The sequence below is a fragment of the Notamacropus eugenii genome, chromosome 1 (genome assembly GCF_028372415.1).
Source record: "Notamacropus eugenii isolate mMacEug1 chromosome 1, mMacEug1.pri_v2, whole genome shotgun sequence".
Taxonomy (NCBI): Eukaryota; Metazoa; Chordata; class Mammalia; order Diprotodontia; family Macropodidae; genus Notamacropus; species Notamacropus eugenii.
The window spans coordinates 714,490,137-714,516,443 of NC_092872.1; the positions used below are offsets into that span (position 1 = coordinate 714,490,137).

Below are 26,307 nucleotides of genomic sequence, written 5' to 3' on the forward strand. Positions count from 1 at the left end.
GCCCTGTTAGGTGTGCCTGGTGATAGGCTGCCCCCCCCCCCCCCAAGAACAGTTCTTCCCAGAGTATGGATGCCCCAAGCCAGCTGCCTTCTGGGACGTGTGCTCACACTCAGCCAACAGCTGGCAAACAGTCAACAACCCTTGTGGGCCCCTCAGTAGTTTCAAGACATGTTCCTTGGTCCCCCAGGATGCCAACCTTTTCTCTCCTCCCTCCATCCCGCCATCCTGGAAGGCAGGTCAATGGCTCAAGGCTCAGCCTTCTCTGTATTCAAGGGCTGGAGCTCAGGAAACCAAAGGTCTGAAGGCTTATTGGGCTGTCTTTGGAACCATGGGGCTGGGAAGATGCCTATAGGGAGTGAAGCCTATCTACTCCTTTCTGGACGTCCTTTTCTCTAGTTGGCACTGCTGGTGCTGCCCACATTTCTCTTCCAACTTCCCTCTTTCACTAACTCTATGATAACCTTTGCCTTTTTTGGATCACATCACATCACATCACAGCCTGGAGTACATCAAAAGCTTGCTCTGAATTGTTTCAGAAAAGCAGTTCCAGAAGGTGCTAATCTGCTATCACCCGATGGTTTCTGGCTATTTCCATTCCAGGAGGATGTGTGTCCACCTACCACATATCTCACAGATCCCTCTTGGCAGCCTGGCACATAACCTCCGGGGTCTGGTTACCTGCATGGGCTGAGGGTGACACTGTGCCCTGAAGCAATCCTGTTGCAGCAAGAGAAGGAAGACTTAGCTACAGTTTAATCACTCAATGTATCTCCAGGCCTGGCTTTGAATGTTCTCTCCTCTTGGAGGACTGGCGGCGGTGTTGGGTTGGGACATCCTCTGAGCATACCTTGGTGGGGTGGAAGGCCCTGTAGGAGATGGGACTTACTCGGTCTGCATGAGCTCTGGGTTGGGCACACACTGCAGGCGGTGGGAGAGGAGCTGGAAGGCACTGCTCTGAGGGAGAAGCATGAGCAGGCCATACAAGGCCTTGATCAGGTAGGGGTTGTTCTTCACGTCCAGTAGCTGCAGGCGCAGATCTGAGGAGAGACGAAGGGGGCAATGAGAAAGGCTGTCATGGCAAACTCTGTCCCTACTCCCTGGCTTTGGATTGGCACCCTGCTCCCCAATACCCTTCTTCGTCCAGGCCTTGGGTCAAAGCCCCTCTGGCCAGCAGCAGAGGAAGATGACCAGGAGCCATCCCACAACAAAGCAGGTCGTTGTCTGCGCTGAACTCCACCTCCTCTGTCCCATATGGAACCAGGCCTTTCTCGCTGGGAGAACAGTCCCCCTGCCTGTCACACACACACACACATCTTTCCTTCACGATGATCCCATTCCCTTATGTTCTTGGGGCCAGTGGGATGAGGGTATTCTTGTTTGCCAAGGCTTGCCACATCACCGTTCTTGGGCTTGGTTCTGCCTGGACAAGAGAATCTCCTTGCTCTATGGAGTAGACACAGGGTCAAGGGGAGGTTTTATCTTCTTTCCATCCCAGATTCTCATCTTTCCAGTCTTGGGCCCTCAAGGAATGGCTGCCATGGTCTTCGCTATTTTTCTTTGACCATCTGATGCTTTACACAAATAGCCAGAAGTCTGAGCTTGCCTTGAGACCCCAGAGCAGAGAAGGGGAGCTGGTCCCTAGCTTGCCCTTGGCTCCCCACCAGCCCAGCACAGGACCCACTTCATTTGCTTATTCATCCCCCCTTTCCCAGGTGGGCACCTCCCTCTTGAGAGGGTCTAATGCTTGTACCAGATTCCTGTGTCTGCTTCTGCACGTGCCAGCAGGGCAGAGCTATAAATAGGGTGATCTGGGGAGAAATGCAGCGGATTAAGACAGCTTGAAGGGAGGACAGAATGGAAAAATGCTTTCATATTTGGCTAAACACACACACACACACAGAGCGTGTGTGCGAGAGCATCTGGCTTCTAAGTGGAGAGGAAGCTGGCTGGCGGATGCTTCTGGAGATCAGACTGGAATCATACTCCAACATGCTGCCTCTCTAGACTTCCCAGGTTGGGAAATTCCCCCTTTGCCAATGGAGGGAGGGTGAGGGAGACTGGAGATGAACATGATGCTCATCTGGGTCTGTTTCTAAAGAAGGGTAGGGAAGCACATGGAAAATAATGTCCACGAGATCTACATTAGCAGTGCCATATCTGAACTTTTGGGGTCATCCCTGGAAGAGAGGACGACAATCTCCCAAAAGTCTGGGGCCGCTGGGCCTCAGCCCAGAGCAGCTTCTGAAGGCAGGGAGCTTCTCCTCACCTCGAAACAAGACAGTCTAAGGCAAGGTCAACTGTCCTTTTTATAAGAGGACACTTTAGCTTTAAACTGGATGAACAAATCTGATTTTGCTTCTTGCTCCGCAAAACAATATTTCCCCCATCTCTTCTCTGAGGGGAGCCCACAATCCTCTACTTGTAGCAGCACTGCAATCATTCCCCTGACAGTAGCTAGGCCAGTGCAAATCCAAGATTTTGCCTCTGGGGAATGCTAGGCCAGAAGGAGAAAGAAGGCCTACAAAAGGCTAGCTATATGAATGACGGAATTCTCTTTTTATTGGGAGAGGGCAGGAATGAACCAATGGATAAACTCCAAAGAGCCCGAGCTGCACTCACCACCATGTTCTAAGAGGATGACCTGACTGTTCTATCCTGTGCTTTCATGGTGGGGTGGTTCGGTTTATGCTCTGGAGCTGGGCGGGGAGGGGAGGCTACACTTCAGTTGCTGGAGGTGTCTACATGTACGCAGCAGGAGAAAGGGTTCTTAAACCATCTACTTGGCCTAGCTGGATTAAGGCTACAAGTCTTAACAATGGTTCCAGAGAGCTCGAACTCAGGATTCTTCCTTCATCAAAGCAATGGGGTGCTTAGACTTGTCCCCTCTGGGGTCACGTCAGAGAAAATAACCACTTACCTGTAGGTTTTTTTAAAACACCTGTTCAACCAGTTTCTGCTTCTAGCAAGCATATGGCACTTAATTAAGAGACAATAATAAGCACACTCTTTGTACGTCCTCTTTGTCCAACCAGACAGGGAACCCCAAGAGGACAGGGCTCACTTAGCCCTAGTTTTGGAGGGTGGTGGTGCTGGGTGTGAGTTCAGATCTATGGGGCCAGGTGCTGAAGGTGAGGAGGACTGGATCAAACCTGAGCCTTTGCAAAGGAAGGCCAGAAGGGAGGAGAAGAGAAAGCCCCTTGGGAGGGACTCTTGTTAACGGATCCTTCTGGGAAACAGGGTCTCTGTTTCCATGGCACCGATCTCTGAGCTGGCCTACTGATGATGCAAGTCAGCCACATGAGCTTGAGATGAGCTGCAGGAACATCTCCCCTGCTTCAAACTCAGCCTCACTGTCCAGGGATGAGGCGGGGGGGGGGGGGAAGTCTGTGAGACACAGAAGGTAGCTATCCACACTGGCTGGAGGTAGAGACCAGGACTGTTTGGTGGGAAAGGCAACCTGCACGGGCCTGTCCCCCAGCTGCTCCAGGGCATGTGATTCTAGCCATGCTGTAAACACATATGTTTCAGAGCAGTGTCTCTTCAGAGGTATGGGAGGTGTGAGTGTTCCTAAGCCACACTGCTCTCCCCACTGGCTGCCACTCTCACTCGGCCTATGTGTTGTAAGTGTAATTATTTCTGCTCTGCTTCCAGTGGACAGCACTTCCTCCATTCTCTGGCCACCAACAGGACAGACAGTTCAGGGCTCTTATACGAACAGATAAGACACTGGGAGATGGGAAGGTACTTGAAAGAGATCTTGTTTGTATCAAGAAACACTAATGTCAGTGAAAGGGTTGGGGAAATTCCCCAAAGCTTAAAGGGCTGGACTAGGACCAGGCTGAGAGGAGACGCAGAGACTTCTTTACTATGTCCATCATACAGCTGGCGGGGAGAGGGATGACTAAAATGACCACTGTCCATGAGGTACAGTCGTACCTTCAAAACTGAGCTGGGTGTAAGTGATCATCACATACACAGAAGGCACATTTGGGGCATGCCTATTTTCCCTGGGCCTCATATCTTTTCCCTGTCATCTCACTGTTTCCTCTTCTCTCTAAACAAAAAGCTTCCCAGACTGCTTTCTCCCCCCACCCCAATGTCCTGCTCCAGCCCCAAGCTCCTCTTCTCAGACCCCTTCAGCTCTTCTTGGTTAGGACAACATGCTCTGCCACATACACAATCAGAGGCTCTACAAAGGTCCTGGCTGGCCCCTGGCAGAAGGACACATAACTTCTGCTCTATTTACTTGTAGAGCTGGAGCAATTGGTTGGGGAAAAAAGTGGGGCCCTGCAGCAAGGCGCCTCAGCACACACGCATACACACACTCCTCCAATGCTCTTACATGTGAAAATGGGACATTCGATCAGTTGCACAAGTTTGTCCACTTCAGTGAGAAAATCCACAGTAACCTCAAGATCACCACTGGACATTTAGTCAAGGAAAGAGGATCTTAATTAGAAAGGTACATTACTGGAAAAATTCTGTGGAGTCCCACTGAGGCTGGGGCCATGCCCACCAGCCACCCTCTCTCCTGATATTCCCCTGCTGGAGGGATGTGAGGAGGGGACCTGGGAAGACCACCTGGCTCACCAGGCTCCTCAGCTCACACTTCCCCCCTGGGCTCGGTTCCCATGTGTAGAGCCAGGTTCAACATAAATGGGAATGGAATTTTTTTTTTTTCCATTTAGTCTCTGTTGCTCCTAATGAGAAGCAGGCCAAGATTTCCCTCCTTCTAAGTGAATTGTTTCCACTTCCCCAGCTCTCTCTTCTCTGGCCTGTCATGTTTCGACATGGCTTTAATCCCTTGCAGCCTCAGTGAGGTAGAGGATGTTGAGAGAGCAAGAAGACCTCTAGCTCTGACAGCAGTGGGAGGCTCTACACTGGGAGCTTGAGCAGGTAAATAACAGAAACCTGAAGAGGTGCCACCATCATCAATGTACCTTAGGGCTGGACCTGCCACTGGTCTTCAGGGTGGCAGAGGCTGGAGAGGGAAGGCCATGCGGACCTCTGCTGAGCTCAACCCACAGCCTAGGAAGAGTCTTTCCTGTCTCTTCCCCAAGGACCAAGTTCTGCCCTAACCCAAAGCAGTCCCAGGAACTTCACTTCAGTCTCCCCCTTCCACCACATTCCCCCTCTGCCAGCTCCCCACCCTGTGTTGCTCCAGGACTCCCACTGCTCAGTGTCTCTGTGCAGGGCATGTGGCCCTGTGTGCCTACCCTGAGCACCAACAGCTGCGAAAAAGGATACAACTTCTGGATGAGGTCATAGGCGTGCCGGTAGTTTTGGGTAAGGAAGCAGAGGGACACTGTCGTGACTGGGTTGTGGCACCAGGAACGGTAGAGGCAGCAAAACAAGCTCTGGCTTTCCTATGAGATGAGAGGGCAAGGAGTGGGCTGGAGGCAGGCAGCGCAGGTGAGGGGCTAGCAGGTGAGGGGCCAGTGAGGCTGTGGTGGCAGGGAGGAGCAGGCCGAGGGCTTTCTCAGGCCGAGCCCCATCACCGCTCTGCCCCAAAGCAACAAGAACTAAATCACCGGTGGCTGAGGCCAGGCTGGAAGGAAGATTTCTCATTTGTGTTGGCTCTTTGGCCTTCAGCAAAACTATGCTAATTGGTTCCCCTGGACCCTGTGGTCTGGGAAACTAGCCGGCTCAGGGAGCTGGGCTGGGAGGAGGGGAGGGGAGGGGTGCTACACTTCACTTCTCCCTGCAGCATCCCACCCTGGTCTTCTCCTAGGCATCCACCACCACACCAGTTCTTCCTACTGTTTCTCAGGTCCCCCAACCCCACCGCGAGGGTCACCCAAAGGCTGAGTCTAAGCTGAAGGGAATTTATGCCCCAAGGGAAAATTCTTGAGGAATTTGCAAGTGTCTGGAAATAACCGCAGTGATGACGGCTCCTTCCAAGAAGTCCAGAGCAGTTTACAGATACGGACTTGTTTATCCCTAAGAAGCCTATGTGAGGCATGTCCTGTGAAACTCGAAACTCGCTATTTGGAAAGGAAGAGACAAGGTTTAGAAAGAAGGAGCGAGATCCCTGAGGTCAGCCAACATCTGGAGCTGAGCTCAGCTGACCTTGGGGATCTGGGTTCCAATTCTAGCCATTAGGCTTGTAGTTACCCTCACAGGGCCTATTGCTGCACCTCTGCTGCCCCTCCCTCTCTTGTGCCTTGTGCCACCCTTATGTGTGCTTAGGATTCTGGGTCCGTCCTGAAGTCCTGACCTCTCTGGGTGTCCATGCTACTTTTTAATCCCCCAAATTAACGACCTCCAGATCATATTCTTTCCTAATTCACAACTTTTAGCTTCTTCCTCTCTGCTAAGACTGGAATGAGAGACACTGGGCTCTTTATGGGACTCTAAACTCTGCCAAAGAAAGTCTGTGAGAGAAAACTGTGGTTCTAGTTGGGCTGATCTGCAGTCTCCTTCCTGCCTCTCCAGCCATCCTGACTCAGAGTCATCAGATGGAGCCCAATTTGTCCTTGGAGACAGAAAGGCAACATAACACCCCAACAATATGCAGCCATTCCTGCATACAGATGTGTGCAGCTGCAGAGAAGAAAGAGGGATGAGGGGGGAAAGGCAAGGGTCCTAGAGTTTATGAAAACAAACCGGGCCTCCCCCCACCATACCCTTTCCTTCCTCGGACATCCTCCCCTCTCACACATCCAAGTGTTCTAAAGGCTTGGCACTGACAGACAGCTTCCTAGGCCCTGTCCTCAGACATGGTAGATGGACATCAAACTAGACTAGTCATGGACCCTAGAATTCTTCTCCTCTTAAAGAAGCAAAGTTCTCCCCAAGTCTCTTGACTAGACACAGGGACCTCAAAGAACACTGCACTGCTCTTTAGATTCTTTATCAACCTGGCCAAGGGGAAAACAATGATGGGGGTCTTTTTTTTTTTTTTTAAACTGAGGGATAGGATGGGGAGAGTGGGACATGGGAGGTTTCCAGGGCTGGAATGGCCCACGGATATAAGGCAGGGATCCTGAGGTCTCCTGTAAGCAGATGTCTTGGGAAAAAAAACAAATTTGGAAATCAAGGGGTGATGTGCTCCTGAGACAGGGGCATTCAGCTGCTTATCTAAGTTAGTAATGAAACTCTGAATGTCCATTCTTTTAACTTCTGGTGCTTCTGGGGTTCAGAGGTGGGAAGGGCCTGAGGGATAAGAGGAGTGGCTAGGCCAGAAAGTTTCTGTAGTTATTTGCAAGACTATATTCTACACATCATGGCAAAGGGAAGAGATTTGTTGCTTTGTCTCAGGATTAAATACCAGAGTCTTCAGATCTTTGAGCTGATTTCTTAGCTGGAAGAGCTCAGTGGAGGTCAGTAAGATAGTGTTGAGGGTGTGAACCATCGTTGAGGCAAATTTGAGGTCTTCCTCTCGAAGAAGGATGTCGGCCATAGAGTGGAAGATGTTTTCGGCATTCAACAGCAAACATAGCTGCCTGTGTGAGACAGAAGAAAACACTAGGGGTTAGAGGAGAAGAGGGGAGAGTGAGTGCCCAGGTCCCCTGGGAATCCACATGCATCATCCCTGAGGGCTCTTCACTCATCGGCCAGAGGCCAGCAGTGGGAGGGTCAGCAGAGGAGCCTCCCTAGCCAGGCTTTCACCATTCCAGTTCTGTGGAGCTGGCACTAACCTGACTCAGCGCCTTGTGCCAACAGAAAGGGGCTTGTCTCAACAAGCAAAGATGCAGAAAGAGGCTGGACTCCATTCCTTCCAACAAATCTCACCTTTGCTACAGATCCACATCCTGACCTCATTCACTCTCAACAGCCCCAAAAGGCTAAAAGGAAAAGACTTGCTGGGGTCACAGCTCTAAGGGATTGTGTTGGACTCTTTAACAAGACATGTTCTCTGTTAAAAACTGAGAAGCAAACAGGTGGCTGAGACTCACTCTCCAGAGGGACCCTCAGGGAGTTGTCTTTCCTGCTTACCTGCTTGGCCACTGGGGAGCAGAGAGAAAGAAGTCAGACAACTTCCAGTGCCTGAAGTGGGAAGGAGTAGGAAACAGTGGTTTTTGCATGGCAGGGAGCAATGGATGGGGCTGAAGATAGGAAGCTAACCCAGTACTGGTCAGGTAACTATTAGAGAAAAGAAATACTAGAAAAGGCATGTGGAGAAGGTACGTGTCCAAAGGAGACATCACCGAAGATAAACCATAGAACAACTGATCTCTGTGCCCTTTAGAAAAAGAAAGGAGGGGAAAATGTAAAGATGAATTAGGATGCAGATCGTAAAGAAATTTGGAAAGACCCTGCTGACATGAGTGAAAACAAAACCAAGTAAAACAAAGAGCAAACAAAGGAGTGTCTAACTGATCACATGAGAAAAAAGAGGGAGAATGTCCAGAGAACCCTGGGGGAGAAATTAAAAGAGTTAGGGCACTTTTAAATGCAAGTAGTTTTAACGCCCATATCGTTATCTGTATTGTGCTTAAGGCTATTTCTAATAAAACGTAACATTAAAAAGTTAACAAATCAACAAGCACTTATTGGACGTTTACTAGGAACTATGTTAAGTAAGTGTGGTATAAGGAAAGATGGGGTCCCTGCCCTCAAGGAGCTTACAAAAGGAACTTTCCCAAAGTCCCCGAGCAAGAGAAACTGTAGTAGAAACAAGGCTCAGGAAGCAGCTGGTAAGGGCTTTCTCCTTCCTCTCCCAATTTGCTCTGCTTAGTAGCACATGGGAGTACCTTTCAATGGCCCCGTCCAGCCAGCACTCTACGTTTCCAGATTGGGGTCTAACACTCAGGTTCCCTAGAGAAGTCTAGACCTCTAACCCAGGGCTGGGGATCCTGCAGTCTTGGGTCCCTCTGGGTCCTCAAGTGCAGCCCTTTGCCTGAATCCAAACATCACAGAACAAATCCCTTTATTAAGAGAGCCAGACTAAAATTCAGCTCTGAGCAAAGAGGCTTGTTGGAAATGGGGCAGGAGGGACTGAGCCAAAGCTGCCTCTGAAGTGTGGTGGCCCTGCAGTGAACAATGACACCTTTGGGGGCCATCAGCCTCACAAACCTGTAGGGCTTCTCTCTCCCTATCTTCACAACATGTGAAGTGGAGAAAACGTTACCCCCAAATAGGCTCCATCATGCTGCTGAGTAGCATCCAACTCTGCCAAAATCCCCATATGAATACAAGCCTTGGCCTTGTTGCCAGCCTGGTTTTGATTAACTAGAGTGTTTTTGTTTTTGGTGGCATTAGGAAAATCCTAGAGCATTTGGTAATGGAGAAATAGGGTAACATCCCCAGGATGCAAACCACCAAGCAGCAAACATCAGACAGGCTGTGTTGATTCCACCCCAATCCTCTGCTACGGATCCAGCAGAAGGGGGAAGAAACTAAACACAGAAAATCTGATGAAGTGCCTGGAGTTTGCCACCAGAAGAGGTTCTGAGATTCTGCTACAAGCACAATGCCTACCCCCACCCAACCCCAACAATTCGCCCTAAGTGCTAGGAGATCCAAGGTACAAGCAGAAAAACAAAAAGGTTTGAGTTATCAGGACTCCCAAACTCAGAAGGTCCATTATAATTAGTAACTACTCCTCCCCACTATCTTTAAAGACCAAGACAGCAATCCTGAATGGTGACAAGCATAGGTCAGGGTCACATGCGCCTCTAGACATCAGAGAGAGCAGAATGCTTACTCCATAGGAAGTGCTGTGGACACAAGCTGAGGTCTAGTGGGCTTTGGTACCAGAGATCAGGAGAGATGAGCACCAACACAGGACTGGGTTTTCTTCTGGATGTATCTCATCCCTTTACTGAGAAAACCCAGAGCGTCCCCTTCTCCTCACATTCCTTCTCCCTCCCAGTCTCCTTTCCACTTGCCATGAAGAAGAGCTGGATCTTCTTGAGGCCAAGCCCAGTGCCTCCCCACCTCCCCCCCCCCCCCGCCCCCGGCCCAGGCTGCTGTTCTCTGGGAGCTTCTTTCCTGGACCACTCCCTCCTCTCATCCTGAATCGTCTTTTCCACTGGCTCCTTCCCTGGGCTCCCTCTTACTTAAACCTCTCAACCCCACCTCCAACCCAGGCTTTCAGTCAAGTGATTTTCCTGTGGCTCTACTCTCTTCCACAGCCAAGCTCCTACGGAGAGCTGGCCATGCTCCTCCCCCCCACCTCTTGGGCCAGAGCCGGGCTTGTTTTTATCTTTGCACGCTCAGCTCCTGGTGGAGTGTCTTACACATAGTAGCTGCTGCATAAATATTTGTTGTTAACGAAGTGAGAAAGCAGATGGATGTCAGAGGCAGACTAAAAGTGATCAGGAGTTAACCAGGGCAGCAAAGCAAGAAGGCTGAGGTCAGTGCAGGGAGCCTGCTACTTAGGAAGAAAGGCATTTTGAGTTCATCCTGAAGCCTCCTCAGACCTTTAAGGGAACAAATGACGAGCTCCATTCTCTGTAGAGTCCTGCCTGGGGGATTATGGGGAAGGACCAAACGAAAGAGGAATGGGGGACAGAGCTCAGAGTGGACAACTGGTCAAACACAGGTGAACGGCAGCTGCCACTGCTTCTGTGATAAGATCCAACAGCTGAAGCTGTCACCAGGGTAGGAGATGCTCAGCATGCCATCCTTCAATCCCATACCCACCACACGGGATGCCTGCAGCCCCTGGATCATGTATGTGAGAGCATGTATCAGAAGGGTTCCCATTAGATGCTGGGGATAAGCATACGATTGATGTGCTTAACAAGTTTAATGACTATCTGTCAGAGACACTGGAGAGGGAATTCTTACTTTGGGGAGAAGCTTGGCCTAGAGGATATCTCAGGTTACTTACAACTCAATTCAACAATCAAGCAGAGCTCAGGATAGGCTGGACCACAGAGGAAGCCCAGGAAGAAACTAGGATGAGCTGGTCAGAGTGATCAGGGAGAAGAGGATATGCTCCAGACCCTGGTGATGTGCTGAGAGAAGACCTCTCCTTGCTCTAGGCCTGTTACCAGCAAATCTAGAAACCATGACGGAAAGCAAGAATTGGCCTTACAACAGCCTAACACCTACAAGCAAGTCCACTGAGCCATTCTGACCAGGCTTCCCTATCTTTCCTCAACCCTCCCCAGGAAGAAAACCACCCAAAGACAAGTGACCATACCTCTCATTCAGTGTCTCATTCAGCCCATCTGTCTGTGGTCAAGTCAGATCAATAAGCACTTAGGAAGGCCCTACTATGTATCAGGCACTGTGCTAAATGCTGGGGATACAAAGAATGCACCCCTCCCCAATCCAAACAGTCCCTACAGTATGTCAAGGAGCTCACAATGTAAAGGGGGAGGCAATACGCACACAAGATATAAACAAGAAACTCTGGAGATAGTCTTGGTGGGAAGGCCTTGGCATTGAGGGATTGAGGAAGGCTTCTTGCAGAAGGTGGGACTTGAAGGAAGCCAAGAGAAGGAAATGAGGAGGCAGAGCATTCCAAATATGGGAGAGTGTCAGGGAGTTTGGAGATGAGCTCTGAGTGTGAAGAGCAAGAGGAGGGGCTGGCTGTGCCTCAGAGGAGGGCCAAAACCTAGCTCCAATACCTATTCCAAGATGGCGGAGTTTGGGCTACAACAAGGTGCTCACTGATCATTCTCTGGTTAAGCCAAGTACAAAGTTGGGCCATCCTCAGCATTCTCAATGCTACTCTGGCCAGACAAGGTGCCCAGTGAGAGCACCAAATGCCCATTCATCCTAGGAGATTTTGGAGAATGTTTCCTTAAGACCCTGTAAAAAGTTACAACAATTCATCACGCATCAAGCTTCTAGAAAGGATTCTCCCTCTCTGTGCTCCACTTATTAAAAAACCACAACAGGGAAGGGGAAGAAGGAAGAAAGAAGCAGCCATCCACAGCTGGCAAGGGCCAGATGCTAAATCACATGGCTTTCCTGTCTTTTACCTCCTCCCTCCACCAAACTGGTTATTAGAATTCTCAGGATACCAATCAGTTCCCTCTGTTTGCTGCTGACTGCTGAAAAAAGATATGGCTGCCATGTTGATATATGGATTGAAAAATTCATCTGGTTTCATGGGGGTAGTGCCTTGGAGGGCAGAGTTTGCTGGAGGGATTTGGCAGCTCATGAAGCTCCCTGGTATCTCAGTTCAGAGCTGTGCATGCTCATGGTCTCCTAGTTGGGATTGAATTTTCCTGGAACTTCCTATGTTGGCTGGAGTTGGAGCTTTAGCTTGGAATGGGGCTCAGTGGGGCAGTTCTAATGGAGTTGGAGAGACAGCACCACCTTTCTGACCATGAAATGGAAATAGCATGGAACCTACAGCTGGAACAATGTCTAGCAGACTAGACAAAGGGAGGGAAGGCAGGTGAGAAAGTATACAGAAACACAGGCTGGGGGGTGCTCCAAAGAACCATCCTGAGAAATGAGATCTGAGATCAGAGAAAAAGGTACTGTTTTCATGTAGTATGGGGAAGGAACAGATCTTAGGACTGCTGTCATCTCCCCAAACAGAAGCCCAGCTTGAGATGCTCTTCCAGGTTCTGCAAGCGGAGGATCAATAACGGAATATAGATGGCTATCATTAAACATTTACCTGTATTTTAGAACACAGTGTGTGTGTGTGTGTCTGTGTGTGTGTGTGTACATACTCTTCACTAAAGAGAAGTCTGGGAAGTTCTTCAGGACAAGGTATGGAAGTGTGGTAGGAGAACAATGCACACATTGTTGGTGGGGACACAAAAGATAGAGGGACAATTACTATTCTTGGGATTCGTTCTCTGCTTGCTTTATGCCATAGAAGTGGCTGAGCATTAAGGCTGGTGAGTGTGTGTATGTGCAGAACTCAGATATGTGTATGCACATATCTAAGAGTGTAACAAAGATATCAGCGTGACCCTGTAACAAATGGAGATGTGGCAGGCCACCTCCGGCCCAGACGTCTGAGATGGGGCAGTGCCCTGGTCCACGGGCTGCCTTGGCAGGAGGTCCCTTATAAAGACTCGGATAGGATCCCCCTCTCCAGTCCACTGTGGCTGTGTTGGTCAGCGGGTCCCTCCTGTCATTGGCCTGGCCTGCTGCCAGAGCTCTATGGACTGTTTCTGACCTTGGGGGTGAGGGAGTGAAAGAGTGGAGGATGGCAGAGAGGTGTCTGATAGTGAGGCCCCATGTGACAGAAAGTCCCTAGGAGTCTCCCCATGTCTCCATCCTTCCCAGATGACCTTGCAGAGCCCTGGGGTGAAGATGCATCCCAATGACATTTCAGAGCATCAGGCTGGCCCAAGGCTGCCTGCCACATGAAAAGATCCAACCACCTGCTCATTTTGGCAGTATTTTTCTCCAGGTCTTCTTTACTGAGTGTTCTTCTAAAAGAGAGAGCAGCAAAAAGCAGAAGGAAGACACACCTAGGTGGGGCTTTCTTGCCCACCTCCAAGTCTACCCAGGCAGCCCTTAGGGACTTTTATCAGCTCCCTCAGACTTTCTCCCAAAGAGCCCTGGATTAGCATGCAGTCATGGACATATCAAAGGATGGCACCGAAAAGGGGAAAACGAATACGGCTGAGAGATGATGAAGCAATGAGAAGTCCAAGTTCTTGAGCCCCTGTAGACCTTGCCTCAAGAGGTGAGGGAAGTTCTCTCTGCTTCTTTTTGCTCCCTGTTTCCAGGCCTAGTCATCCAGAAGGGGAAGCAGATGGGCCTGACAGGATCAGGGGGCTCCAAGCCTTATCTTCCCCAAATATGCCAGCAAAGCCACATTTTGATCTATCAGCAGAAAGCTGTCTGAAGTCAAGCCCCAAATATATGAATTACTCCTGATTCCTGCAGTAAGGAAGGAAATAAGCATTGATTAAGTGCTTACTATGTGTGAGGCACTGTGCTTTACAAATATCATCTCATCTGAGCCTCAGAATGACCCTAAGAGGTAGGAGCTGTAACTGTTTCCATTTTACAGTGGAGGAAACTGAGGCATAAACAGGTTAAAGACTTGCCCAGGGTCACACAGCTAATAAAGGTTTGATGTTGGATTTGAATTCCAGTCTTTCTGACTCCAGGCTTAGCCACCTAGAGGCCTCCAGGCTGTCTGATCTCTCCCTACTTTCTGCCCTAATACTCTAATTTTCTCCACCACTTGACATGGCATCCTTGTGGACAGTAACAACCCCACAGAGGTACTCTCTCTCAGGATGGCTAATGAGGCCTAGTGCTACCCTTGGGACCACATGCTGCACAGGCAACTTCCTCTGCTCAGGGCTGCCATGGTGATCCTCTGGGCTAGGCAAAAAGAACCAGGCTGAAAGGAGGGGCCTCCCATGGAAGGGCCCCTGCCCAGCAGCAAAGGAGATGACCAGGAAGAGCTGTGAGAAGAGATGAGGAGAATGAAGAACAGGGGAGGGGACAATGGGGAATGGGGCTGGGTGTGGGAACAGCTGGGAACCAAGGAAGTTGGCCTCACTTGTGTTGGTGTGGACATGACCGAGGCTTGGCCTAGACAATAATGTGCCGTGCCACCATCATTACTGGAATAGACTCCAGTCTTTGTGTCTCTGGCATCTGGAGGGCTCCCCTGTGACCATGGGGCAGATAAAAAGCCTCCCCCCAACTCCTTTTCACCTCCGCCCCAAGACAGGATTAATTGCTATCACACATCTGGGATGGTCTGGTCTGACCGAGGGGGCTGAGCAGCACACTGCGTGTCTCTAGGATTTCTTCTCCAGCTTCTATCACCAAGTAAGGACAGAATTCAATGGCTCTTCCAGGGTTCTTGTTATTGTTACAGCATTAAGACCAGACCACGGATGTTGGATTTGGAAATGGAGCTAATCTAAATTTGTTTAGAATCAACCAGCCAACTTTCAATCTTCTTCTCCTCCCCCAACTCTGGCCAAAGAGGCCTTTCCAAACAAGTGATAAAACCCAGAAGCAGATGATGTATCTGACACACAGAAGGGACGTTTGTGCAGAGACCTTGTGGAGAGCATGGGAAGGGTGGGAAAAAGCTGGGAATCCAGCAGCATTTCACCATCTTCAGTAGAAATGCCAGATTTTGGGGAAAACTGTTCTTTGGCAACTTATGACATGCCCCATCCAAACCAGAGGAGAGGGCCCTAGAGAAAGTCTGATGTAGACTTGCCATGAATGTAAAGAAAAAAACACAAGGCATCCTGATCCATCTTCTTTCTGGCCCCTTTCAGACTCGCTGCACACTGTACCAATAAGGAAGGTATGAGCCCAGAGCCCAGGCGCCAGGCTAGCTCTTCAAATGGGGCATCAATGTTTTAGCTCCACTCTGGAAGGTACCAGCACCCAGGGAAGGGTGTGTGAACCTGGAAACACCTGACTCCTCCTGCTGCCTCCTCTTACTACCATCTGTTTTTACTCTGTCACTTGAATTTCAAAGTTAACTCTATGACTAACATAGAAAACAAAGAATAAAACACCAGCACCAGCCTTCTAAGTTGGCTGCAGTTTCTTTAGTGTTCCTTCTCAACTCCCAAAGCTGAATCAATCGTGACTTTCTTTTCCAAAATCTGGTTTGGGCTTTGAGTAACAGTGGACCACATAATTAACTATGGGATCTGGGTAATTTCATTTGTCCCTTCCATTTCACTAGAGCAGGGCAAATGGACCTACTGAGTCAGCGTGAAGAGCCAGTGTCCTTGGGCTGCTTTCCAGAAAAGGCTGTTTCTGCAACTCTTCTGAACTATTTACGATCTCCTTGTTGTGAGTACCCCACCATTCTGGTCCTGAAATACAACCCAACTGCCTCCCCTGAACCACTGGCACATTCTCTACAACAACTCTGCAGCTGGTTCCTTCACTCAAACAGGACATCCCAGCTCAGCATGTCCAAAGAAGAAATTGTCACTGCCCTACCCCATCCTTCCTTCTTCTTTCAAAGGTGGCACTATTCTTAATTTTCTGTGATGACTGCCTCATCACTACCCTTCCATTCTGAATCGCCCTTGCTTTCTGCAGCCAATCGGCTGACAAACCTTGCCATTTCTAATTCTACAGCAACTGTCCCATCCAGTCTCTTAGGTTAGGCCATCCTTATTTATCATCTTGATAACCACCAAGGCATCTAATCTTGATTGCTAAATCTGATCCCGGGTTGTGAGGGTGGCCTCGGGTGTCTCCAGAGGTATTACTGCAGTCTGGTGATTCAGCAGGCAAGTATTTAGTTTGGGTTGGATGGAAATGGGAGCTTGAGAATGGAGCCAATCCCCAGGAAACCCCAACCACCCCTTGCTGGGTTAGGGGATCTCTTTCCATGACGCCTTAAGGGGAAAGCTGAACCCTTCCCCATTTCCTGCCCAACCACTCGATGCTCTTGCTCCTTTCCATGCTAGATCTCCATGGCGGAGAGGACAGATGGGTCAAGGCTCCGACTTCTTCTCTCAATGAGCCACTCCTGGAGGTACATGTCTATTTTAGTACCACAAGGTCAGTGTGATGTGAGCTATTTTCAAGCAGGCACCTGTTGTCTTATATGCAAGAAATTCAAAGAACAACCTAATACCGAAGCTGGAAAACACAAGAGACTCTAAGCAACCCAGACCGGAAGAGGGAAGCCCTCCCCTACCCTGCCGTCTTCACCTCCTTCATCCCTGCTCAACAGCTGTGATCCTTTAGGAATTTAAAGAGGAAGCAGCTTTCAGAAAAAGGATAAAATTAGGGCAGGGAGGAAAGGAAGGCCCCACATCCGAAGTTCAGAAAGCTAAAAAGCTGTAGACACCTTTTCTTCTCCCCACTTTTACTCCTCTTCCCCTCCAAAGTATGAAAACTGTAAATCCCTTTTCTTTCAATCAATCCTCAGCTAAGGCAGGCAGAGCAACGTTGCCAGCTCATGCTTTAAAAATTCATCGTGCTTAATGCAGTCTATGTGGCTGATACTTCAAAGTATCAGGGGGGCGGAGAGGGTAGAGGGAGTCTTATTTTTCTGGGTCTTTCTGCAATTTGCAAGAAAAGGACTGAGGGAGTGGCATGTGATGCGATATAGGGTGAAGAAAAGGGAAGAAAGGCCCCTCGGTCTGCAATGACCAGCCGTATTTTCCCAGTCGCCTAAATGAAATGCTGCCATACTAATGGTGATCAGAGACAGTCACAAGCTGTTTGATCCTCTTGGCCCCTTGCCCAGTCATCCTTGCTGGCCATTCCAGTGAGGGTCTGGGGGCTGGAGGTTTGGAGCATAAGTCCACCTCAAGACTAACCTAGAACTCCAGACACGTTGGAAAAGATGGAGCCCCCTTCCTGAGAGCTCCCCCTCCTTTCCCATCCCCATCATACAGATGCCTTCTGCCACTACCTCATCGTTCACTTCTGTATCACGTGAACTAGTGGTCCTGCTCTATGCCAAAGTGAGCCTCTGCATCTGCAGTACAAGTGATTCCACTCCATCCCAATTTCTCCAGCAGCCTGGCCCCTCTAACAATCCACTGTCATTTATCTGCCATCTCTCCTTTTCTGCCATCTGCCAGCACATCTCAGTCTCCCTTATCTTAACCCATTCGTCCCTGCTGGCCACTGTCCCCCATCTCTCCTTCCTTTGGTGCTGATGCCCTGAGGACATCTATAAAGGCACCTTCACTTTTCTTCCTCTCACCCTCTCTTAAACTCTGCCCTCTGGCTTCTGACCTTCACCAGAAGCTGCTCTCCAGTGACTGGCCATCACTTAGAGAACTTTCCTCAAGCCTTCTCAAGGCTCTTCTTGGTCTCCCTGCAGCCCCAGCCAGTGTCAGCCCCCCTCGACTCGAGTATCTCTTCTCACCAGGGTCCTGGGACACTGCTCTCTTTGCTGCTCTTCCTCTGAGTCCTGCCTGTCAAAGGCAGTCTCTTCTAGTACTCTGGCCTGGCTCATAACCTCTTTTCCTTTCTTCTCCCTCTGTGCTCCTTCCCTTGGTGAACTCATCAGCTCACATCTCTATCTAGAGGATTCTCAGATCTACTCACGCAGCTCTAACTTCCAAATTTACATCTCTAATTGCCTACTGGACATCTCAAACTGGATGTTCTGTGGACATCTGAACTTCAACATGTATAAAACGGAACTTATTCTTTCCTCCAAAACACTAACCTCTTCCAAACTTACTCGTTACTGCTGAGGTTACCCCATCCTTCCAGTCACCCAAGTTCTGGAGTCTCTCATTCTCCACCCTCTTTCCCACAACAACCTGGTGCCAGGGCCTGTCAATGTACCTCAGTAACATACCTCACATACGCCCCCCCTTCTCTCCTCTGACACTTTGTGCAGTCAGTCAGTAAACATTTATTTAGGGCCTACTATATGCTAGATACTGTGCTGAATGCTGGGGCTACACAAAAAGAGGCAAAAAACAGTCCCTGTTCTCAAAGAGAGCGTTTAATAGGGAAGGAAACAAGCAACTATGTACAAACAAGCTATGTACGGGATCAATTGGAATAAGTAAGAAAGGGGGATATAAACACAATAAAGTTAGATCTGAATAATTGGAAAACATTAATTGTTCATGGGGAGGTGCAGCCAATATAACAAAAGTGACAAACCTACTTATATAATTTTATTTATTCAGTGCCATCAAATCAAACTACCAAAAATTATTTTTTAGAGCTAGAAAAAATAACAACAAACTTAATGAAAAAAAGTCAAGGAAGGCGGCCTAGTTGGACTAGATCTCAAACTGAATTATAAAGCAACAATCACCAAAATGTTTTCAGGTACTGGTTAAGAAATAGAGAGCGGTGGATCAGCAGAACAGACTGGGTAAACAATACGCAATAAGCAATGACCACAATAATCTAACGACTGATAAACACACAGATCTAAGCTTTTGGGACAAGAGCTACTGTTTGACAAAACTGCTGGGAAAACTGGAAAGCACTTTGGCAGAAACTAGGTATAACCCAACATCTCATACCATATACCAAGACAAAGTCAGAATAGGTATATACTACAGGAATAAAAGGTGATACCATAAGCATATCAGCGAAGCACAGAACAGTTTGCCTATTAGATCTATGGGTAAGGGAAAAATTTATGACAAAGATTTTGGTTACATTAAATTAAAAAGGTTTTGCACAATTAAAATCAATGCAACCAAGATTAGAAGAAAAGGAGAAAACTGCTTTTTGTTTTTTTTTATAGCAAGTTTCTCTGATAAAGGCCTCATTTTTCAAATATACAGAGAAGAGAGTCAAATTTATAAGAATATGGGTCATTCCTCAGTTGACAGCCTTTCTTCACTCAAATCAAAGTCAACTGCAGGTCATGTCTTCATCTTAATGTCATGCTCCTCTTCGAGAACGAAGGACAAACACAACAACAAATGATCAAAAGATGAAAATAGGCAGTTTTCGGATGAAGAAATCAATGTTATCTATAGAAATATGAAAAAATTCTCTAAATCACTATTCATTAGAACAATCAAAACAAAACAACTCTGAGGTACCCCCTTACACTTATCAGATTGGCTAATATGACAGAAAAGGAAAACGACAAATGGTAGAGTTGTGAACTGATCCAACTACTCGAGAGCAATTTGAAACTATGCCCAAAGGGCTATAAAACTGTGCATACCCTTTGAGCAAGCAATACCACTGCTAGGTGTAGATCCCAAAGAGATTAAAAAAAAGGAAAATGACCTATATGTACCAAAAATATTTATAGCAGCTCTTTTTTGTTCCGATTTATTTTTAGTTTTCAACTTTCACTTCCATAAGTTTTAAATTTTCTCTCCTTTCCCTCCCTAAGACAGCATGCAATCTGATATGGGCTCTATACATACATTCCTATTAAACACATTTTCACATTAGTCATGTGGCATGGAAGAATTATAATGAAGTAGAGAAACCATGAGAAAGAAAAAACAAAACAAAATAAAACAAAAAAGAAAATAGTCTGCTTCACTCTGCATTCCAACTCCATAGTTCTTTTCTCTGGATGTGGATGGCATTTTCCATCATGAGTTCTTTGGAATTGTTTTAGGTCCTTGCATTGCTGAGAAGGGCTAAGTCTATAAGGTCAGTTATCGCACACTGTGGTTATTCCTGTGTACAATGTTCTCCTAGTTCCGTTCCCTTCACTCAATATCAATTCATATAAGTCTTTCCAGGACTTTCTAAAGTCTGGCTGTTCATCATTTCTTATAGCACAATAAGGGGCAGCTAGGTGGTCTAGTGGATAGAGCACCAGTGCAGGAGTCAGGAGGACCTAAGTTCAAATCTCACCTCAGACACTTGACACTCACTAGCTGTGTGACCTTGGGCAAGTCACTTAACCCCAACTGTCTCATCCTGGGTCATCTCCAGTCATCCTGATGAATATCTGGTCACTGGATTCAGATGGTTCTGGAGGAGAAGTGAGGTTGGTGACCTGCACAGCCCTTCCTCACTCAAAACAAAGTCAAGTGCAAGTCATGTCATTATTTCTCTGATGGCATCGTCTTCTTTGGCAACGAAGGATGAACACACACACATCAATAGCGCAGTAATATTTCATTATGTTTGTATACCACAACTTATTCAGCCATTCCCCACTGGATGGGCATCCCCTCAATTTCCAATTCGTGGCCACCACAAAAAGGGCTGCTGTAAGTATTTTTGAACATGTGGGTCCTTTTCCCATTTTCATGCTCTCTTTGGGATACAGCACTGGAAGCAGTATTATAGCAGCTCTTTTCATGGTGACAAAGAATTGGAAAGGAAGGGGATATCCATCAGCTAGGAAATGGCTGAACAAGTTGTGGTATATGAATGTAATGAAATACTATTGCGTTATAAGAAATGATGAGCAGGATGCTTTCAGAAAAACCTGGAAGGACTTACATTAACTGATGCAAAGTGAAGTGAGAAGAACCAGGGGAACACTGTATACAGTAACAGCAATATTGTATGATGATCAACTGTTAATGATTTAGCTATTCTCAGCAACACAATGATTCAACACAATTCTGAACGACTTAACATTCCAAGATGCTATCCACCTCCAGACAAAGAACTGGAGTCTGAATGCATATCAAAGCATACGATTTTAACTTTATTTTTTTTGCTTTTTTTTTTGTTTTCGTTCACCACATGACTAATATGGAAATGACTGCACATGTATAACCTATATCAAATTGCATGACATCTCAGGGAGAGGAGAGGGAAACGGAGAGAACTAGGAACTTAAAAATTTTTAAAAACTAATGTTAAAAACTTTTTACATGTAATTGAGAAAAAAAGAATCTACAAAAAAGAGGGAAGCGGCACCAGAATTAAGAAAAGTTGAGAAAGGTTTCCTGTAGAAGATGCTATCTTACATGGGACTTAAAGGAAACCAGGGAAGGCACCAGATGGAGATGAAGAGGGAGAGCTTTCCAGGCATCGAGGTCAGACAGAGAAAATATCTGGAGCCAAGAGATGCAATGTTTTGTTCACAGAATAGCAAGGAAGCCAATGTCATTGGATTGAAAAGTCTGTGTCAGGGATTAACATGTAAAAAGACTGGAAGGGTAGGAAGGGACTGGGTTAGGGAGACCTTTGAAAATCAAACAGAGCATTATGTATTTGATCTTGAAGCAACAGCCAGCCATCACAGTTGACTGGGGTGTGTGTGACATGGTGGGATGTGAGTTTTAGGAAAATCATTTTGATGCCTGAATGGAGGATGGACTGGAATGGGGAGAGACCTGAGATGGGCAGAGCCTCCCCCTCCCAGCAGCTATTGCAACAGTCCTGGAGTGACATGATGGTCTGCACCAGAGTGGGAATGGTGTCAGAGGAGAGAAGGGCGAGTGCTTAAGAGATGATGCAAATATGACATTGACAGGCCAGCGGCAACAGCTTGGATACGGAGGGCAGGGGGATGTGGAGAGATACTGAGGAATCCAGGATGACTCCTAGGTTGGAAGCCTGGGACTGAGAAGATGATGTTACTCTCTACAGTAAAAGGAAAGGTGGTAGTAACAGAAGGTTTACGTGGAAGGATAATGAGTTCTGTTTTGGACCGACAGAGTTTCAGTTGTCTGCTAGATGTCTAGTTCAAGATATTGAGAAGCAGCTGGGGACGCAGCATGGAAGGTTAGAAGGGAGACTAGAGAGATCTGAGAATTATCAGCATTGAGAAGGTAATTAAATCTACAGGGGCTGATGAGATCATCACGATGGGGCAGGTCTTCATCACCTCACGACTGGATGATGGCAACAGTCTGCTGTTTGGTCTTCCGGTCACAAAACACCACCTCACTGCGTTCCATCTTGCATTCTCACAAGTGTGACAATGTCACTCCCCTCACTGGCCATCTATCCCTTTTGGCTCCCCTCTACCCTTTGTTTAGTGTTCAAAACCCTCCCTTTCCAGTCTCCTCAGACTCTGGATTTTAGTGACAGTGGCCTGACTGATCCTAGCATCAGACATTCCACCTCCTGGCTCTAGACAGGTTCTCTCATTGTCCTTTGTGCCTGGAACTCCCTCTGCCTCCCAGCACTCCTCAAGTGTCCAGTAAGACCCCATCTTCCATGGGAAGCCTCTTGGGATTCCTTTAATGCTGGTGCTTTCCCCCCATTGATCATCCCAATGGATCTATTCTCATATTGTCTCCCCCATTAGACTGTGAGCGCCCCGAGAGAAGAGGTTGCCTTTTGTCTTGTATCCCCAGCACTTAGCATGGTGTCTGGAACAGGGGGGAACCTGTGACCTTGAGGCCACATGCAACCCTCTAGGTCCTCAAGTGTGGCCCTCTGACTGAATCCAAACTGCACACAACAAACATAGCAGAGACAGGTAGGTGGTCTAGACCTGGAATGAGGAAGATGAGTTCAAATCCAGCCTCAGACACTTCCTAGCTGTGTAACTCTGGGCAAATCACTTAAGCTGTCTGCCCCAGTTTCCTCATCTGTATAATGGGGATAATAACAGCACCTATTTCTTAGGGCTATTATGAGGATAAAATGAATACTTATATTTTGCAAATCTCATAGCATTATATAAATGCTAGCTATTCTATTTCTCTAGTAGGTGCTTAATACATGTTTACTGAATGACATGAGTCCTCACAGAAAAAGCAAACAGTCTAATCCTGGCTGCCACAGCAAGCACGCAATCTGCTTGGGTTGACCCAAATGCCAGGCGGGTATTTCAGTTTAAGGACTGTGCTAACAGGCAAAGAAATGGCAAGATCATGAGCATTAGAAATCGAGGGGGCCTTACAGGTCATCCAAACCAATTTGTTCTCTTTGGAGATGAACAGGCACAAAGAAACTGAGTTGTCCAAGACCATGCTGTTAGGAAGCCCCAAAGCAGGGATGTAAACCCAGGTTCTGAGACTTTTAATGCAATGTTTTTGTTGACATAAGGTTTAGACACCTCTCCTTCCCCAACATTCATTCGTTCATTCAATAAGCATTTATTAAAATCCTGCTATGTGTCAGACACGGTGCTAAGGGCTGGGGATACAAAGAAAGACAGTCCCTGTCCTCGAGGAGCTCACAGGTCTGGGGATGTACAAGGTGTATATTATTATTCACTCTCAGTCATGTTAAGCTTCCCATTTCCCTCAGAATAAAGTTCAAGTTCCTTATTTCTTCCTATTTCCTATGTACGTGTGTGGATGTGGATGTATGTATATATACACGAAAAAATGCATACATATACTTATATATACACATTTACATGAAAAGACTAGCCTTGTACAGGAGATGGGTGTGTGTGTGCGTGTGTGTGCGTGTGTGTGTGTGTGTGTGTGTGTGTGTGTCCTTTCTACCTCTCCTGCCTCAGAGTGCTTCCTCTTTGGAATGCTCTCCTACTAGCTCCCTCCCCAGCCAAACATTTGACAAGATAGTGCCTGAGTTGATCTTTCACCCAGTCTCCGCTGCTAACTTTGTTCTCAGCTCCCCCTATGGCAGTATTCACTTTGGCATTTAATTATATCCTGCTTTGTACTGTCAGTTAACAGTTTCATTGATGTTGGACTTGTCTCCTGAAGTAGATTTTGATTATAAGTCAAGGGCAGGAACTTCTGTATTTCCTACTGTGTCAAGAGCTGAGTATATTAAAAGCACTCAATTAAGGCAATTTGAATTGGAAATTGATCAGAGCAGTCCAGGACTTTATGAACTTGAAACTGCCATATAAAAGGAGATAAGATAGATTCTGGTTCCTCATACGTTTGAGATCTCTGCTTCCTAGACCGTGTCACAGTCAGAGCCCCTTTGCAGATGGGTCTCCAAGGTCAATCCCCTGAGATCTCAATCAACAGTTATTTCACCTACAGGCAACTGCCTACATGGACCAGAGAGGAGGATATGGCCTCCACTGTACAACAAGGTGAAACAAAGTGAACCTGGATACAGCTTTACAAGGGAAGCAGCTGATGAAAAAGACTGGAAAGGGATGCTATCCAACTGGAGGCCTGGGGGGCCAACAGAAGGTAAAGGAGAAGACTGGGAAAGGTACATGGAAAGACTGAGAAGCCAAGGAGAAGAACTCTCAAATTCCTGGGGAAGGAGGTAACATCAGGAGAACAAAAATAAGAAACAAAGGACGAGGAGACAGAGCAGGAGAAGTAAAACTAGGTAACGGGGCCGTGAGGAAGGGGCCAGAGGTCTACAATGTACTTGGGCTCCTGAATTAGCCATCATACACAATGTCTTTATTTATCCTTTGATCAGTAAGTCCTAGGCTTCTCAGCATCTGAGCCTCAGTCATATGGACAATTAGGGCAAATGAAAACTAAAAATGTTAGGCCAAAGGGAAGTCCTGCTGTCTCTGTGTTGATGAGCTGACCAGATATTCCCATATCCTTATTGTATGATATTGACAATAGGAACTTGTCAAAAATCTTTATTCAACTAAAATTCCTTTTTAATACCAACTTTTATTTCAACTCTCTCAATGTTTCCTCTTGGAATAAGGATTTCAATGAGCCTTTTCCCCAGGGAGGCAGGTTTCTCTCAGGAGACCCCAAGTTACTCCCAGTTACTGCATCCTTAGCATAGGCACCACCTTTAGCGGGAGAAGATGTTCTACTACTGAGGTAGAGGAAAGAAGAGTTTATTTTTTCCAGGATCTCCTGGATCCCATGTTAGCTGTGGCAATGGGAAGATGACCAGCTAAGCTGTGAGCTAGCTGTTGCACCTTCCACGTTTTTAGAGGGGCAGTCAGGTGGTGTCACAGTACACAAAGCACTGGACTTGCAATCAGGAGAACTCAATCATCTTCATGAGTTCGGATCTGGTCCCAGACACTTACTAGCAGTCTTACCCTGGGCCACTTAGCCCTGTCTGCCTCAGTTCCTCATCTATAAAATGAGCTGGAGGAGGAAAAGGCAAACCACTCCAGTAACTTTGCCGAGCAAATCCAAAATGGGGTCATGAAGAATCAGGCATGACTTACAGGACTCAACAACAAAAGATTTTCGAGGCCACACTTCAAGGGCTGTTATGTATCAAACTGGGTGGAGCAAAATGTCCTGGAAGGGCAGAAGGGTGTTGACACTTCCACTAATCCCTGTTCTTCCATGGACCCTGATCTGCTAAAGGGACAATATGCTTTCTACAGAACAGGATGGAAAGAGTTCCCTCAACCTTGTTCTCTGTGAGAGCCAGGTGTGCAGAAGAGATGGGCAGAATCCCTTAAAGTCAGTGACTCTAACAGCAAATTCCCAGAAACTTTTGAGTCACACATCACAGAGGCGGGTGGGTTAGTTGGCCTCACTGATTTCCTGTGGCCTGGTGAAGTAGGGTTTTAATTTAGTGGCAGGTTGCCAAGAATGACCTCGCTAAAATAATTACCATGAATTCAGAGCTATAGTTACAAAGATCATCATGTCTACTTCCTAATAACCCCAGAATCTCCCTGTTTGGCAACGGGAAAACATTATGAGGAAACAACTACCCCAAGGTCCTGTGATCACTGATGGTAGATCCCTAAATAGAACCCACAAAATTACACTGCCTCTCCAAGGCTTCAAGGCTGTGGTTCCACTTGGCTAGGGAACAGCCGGCCTTCCCAGATTTTGGTACACTTCAGAGAAAGTACCCTATGAACTATGAAGTAGCATTGCCCTCCCTCTGAAGTGCTGCTCTCTTTCCATGCCTTTAAATAGATGGAGATCATGTTTCCTCCTGAGGTTCCTCAATCAGTCCATTCCCATAACTTACGTCTCTGCTCCCATCAGAGATGGTTGTTCACATCCTGATCTTGGCACCACTCACAAGTGCCCACTTTTGTGATCAAGAACCCTGGAATTCCTGTCTCCAATCTCAATCTCCTGTTATTCTATCTCTCCCTAGGCTTCATTCCTTTCAAACTTAATCTCGACTACAATCTCTACATTCCTGAGTATTTTGCCAAGCTCTTCCTTAGTCTTTGGCTAAACTCTCCTCCCTGCCCGGGCCTGACAACTGAGCACCTAT

At 47.4% G+C, this 26,307-nt stretch overlaps 1 protein-coding gene across 4 annotated transcripts in view; it reads right to left on the reverse strand.

The window, feature by feature from the left end:
• The window catches only part of VAC14 (VAC14 component of PIKFYVE complex), a 131,879-nt gene that overhangs the window by 6,585 nt on the left and 98,987 nt on the right, over window positions 1–26,307 (reverse strand). For 2 of the 4 annotated variants that reach the window (XM_072636586.1, XM_072636585.1), the window contains exons 15-18: window positions 7,271–7,445; window positions 5,248–5,366; window positions 4,343–4,422; window positions 887–1,037 (exon numbers count right to left, since the gene is read on the reverse strand). In XM_072636586.1, coding sequence (XP_072492687.1) covers window positions 887–1,037; window positions 4,343–4,422; window positions 5,248–5,366; window positions 7,271–7,445 — 525 coding nt within the window. Of the gene's footprint in view, window positions 1–620; window positions 718–886; window positions 1,038–4,342; window positions 4,423–5,247; window positions 5,367–7,270; window positions 7,446–26,307 lie in introns of all 4 variants that reach the window. The other 2 variants (XR_011972957.1, XM_072636587.1) reach the window with 2 other exon arrangements.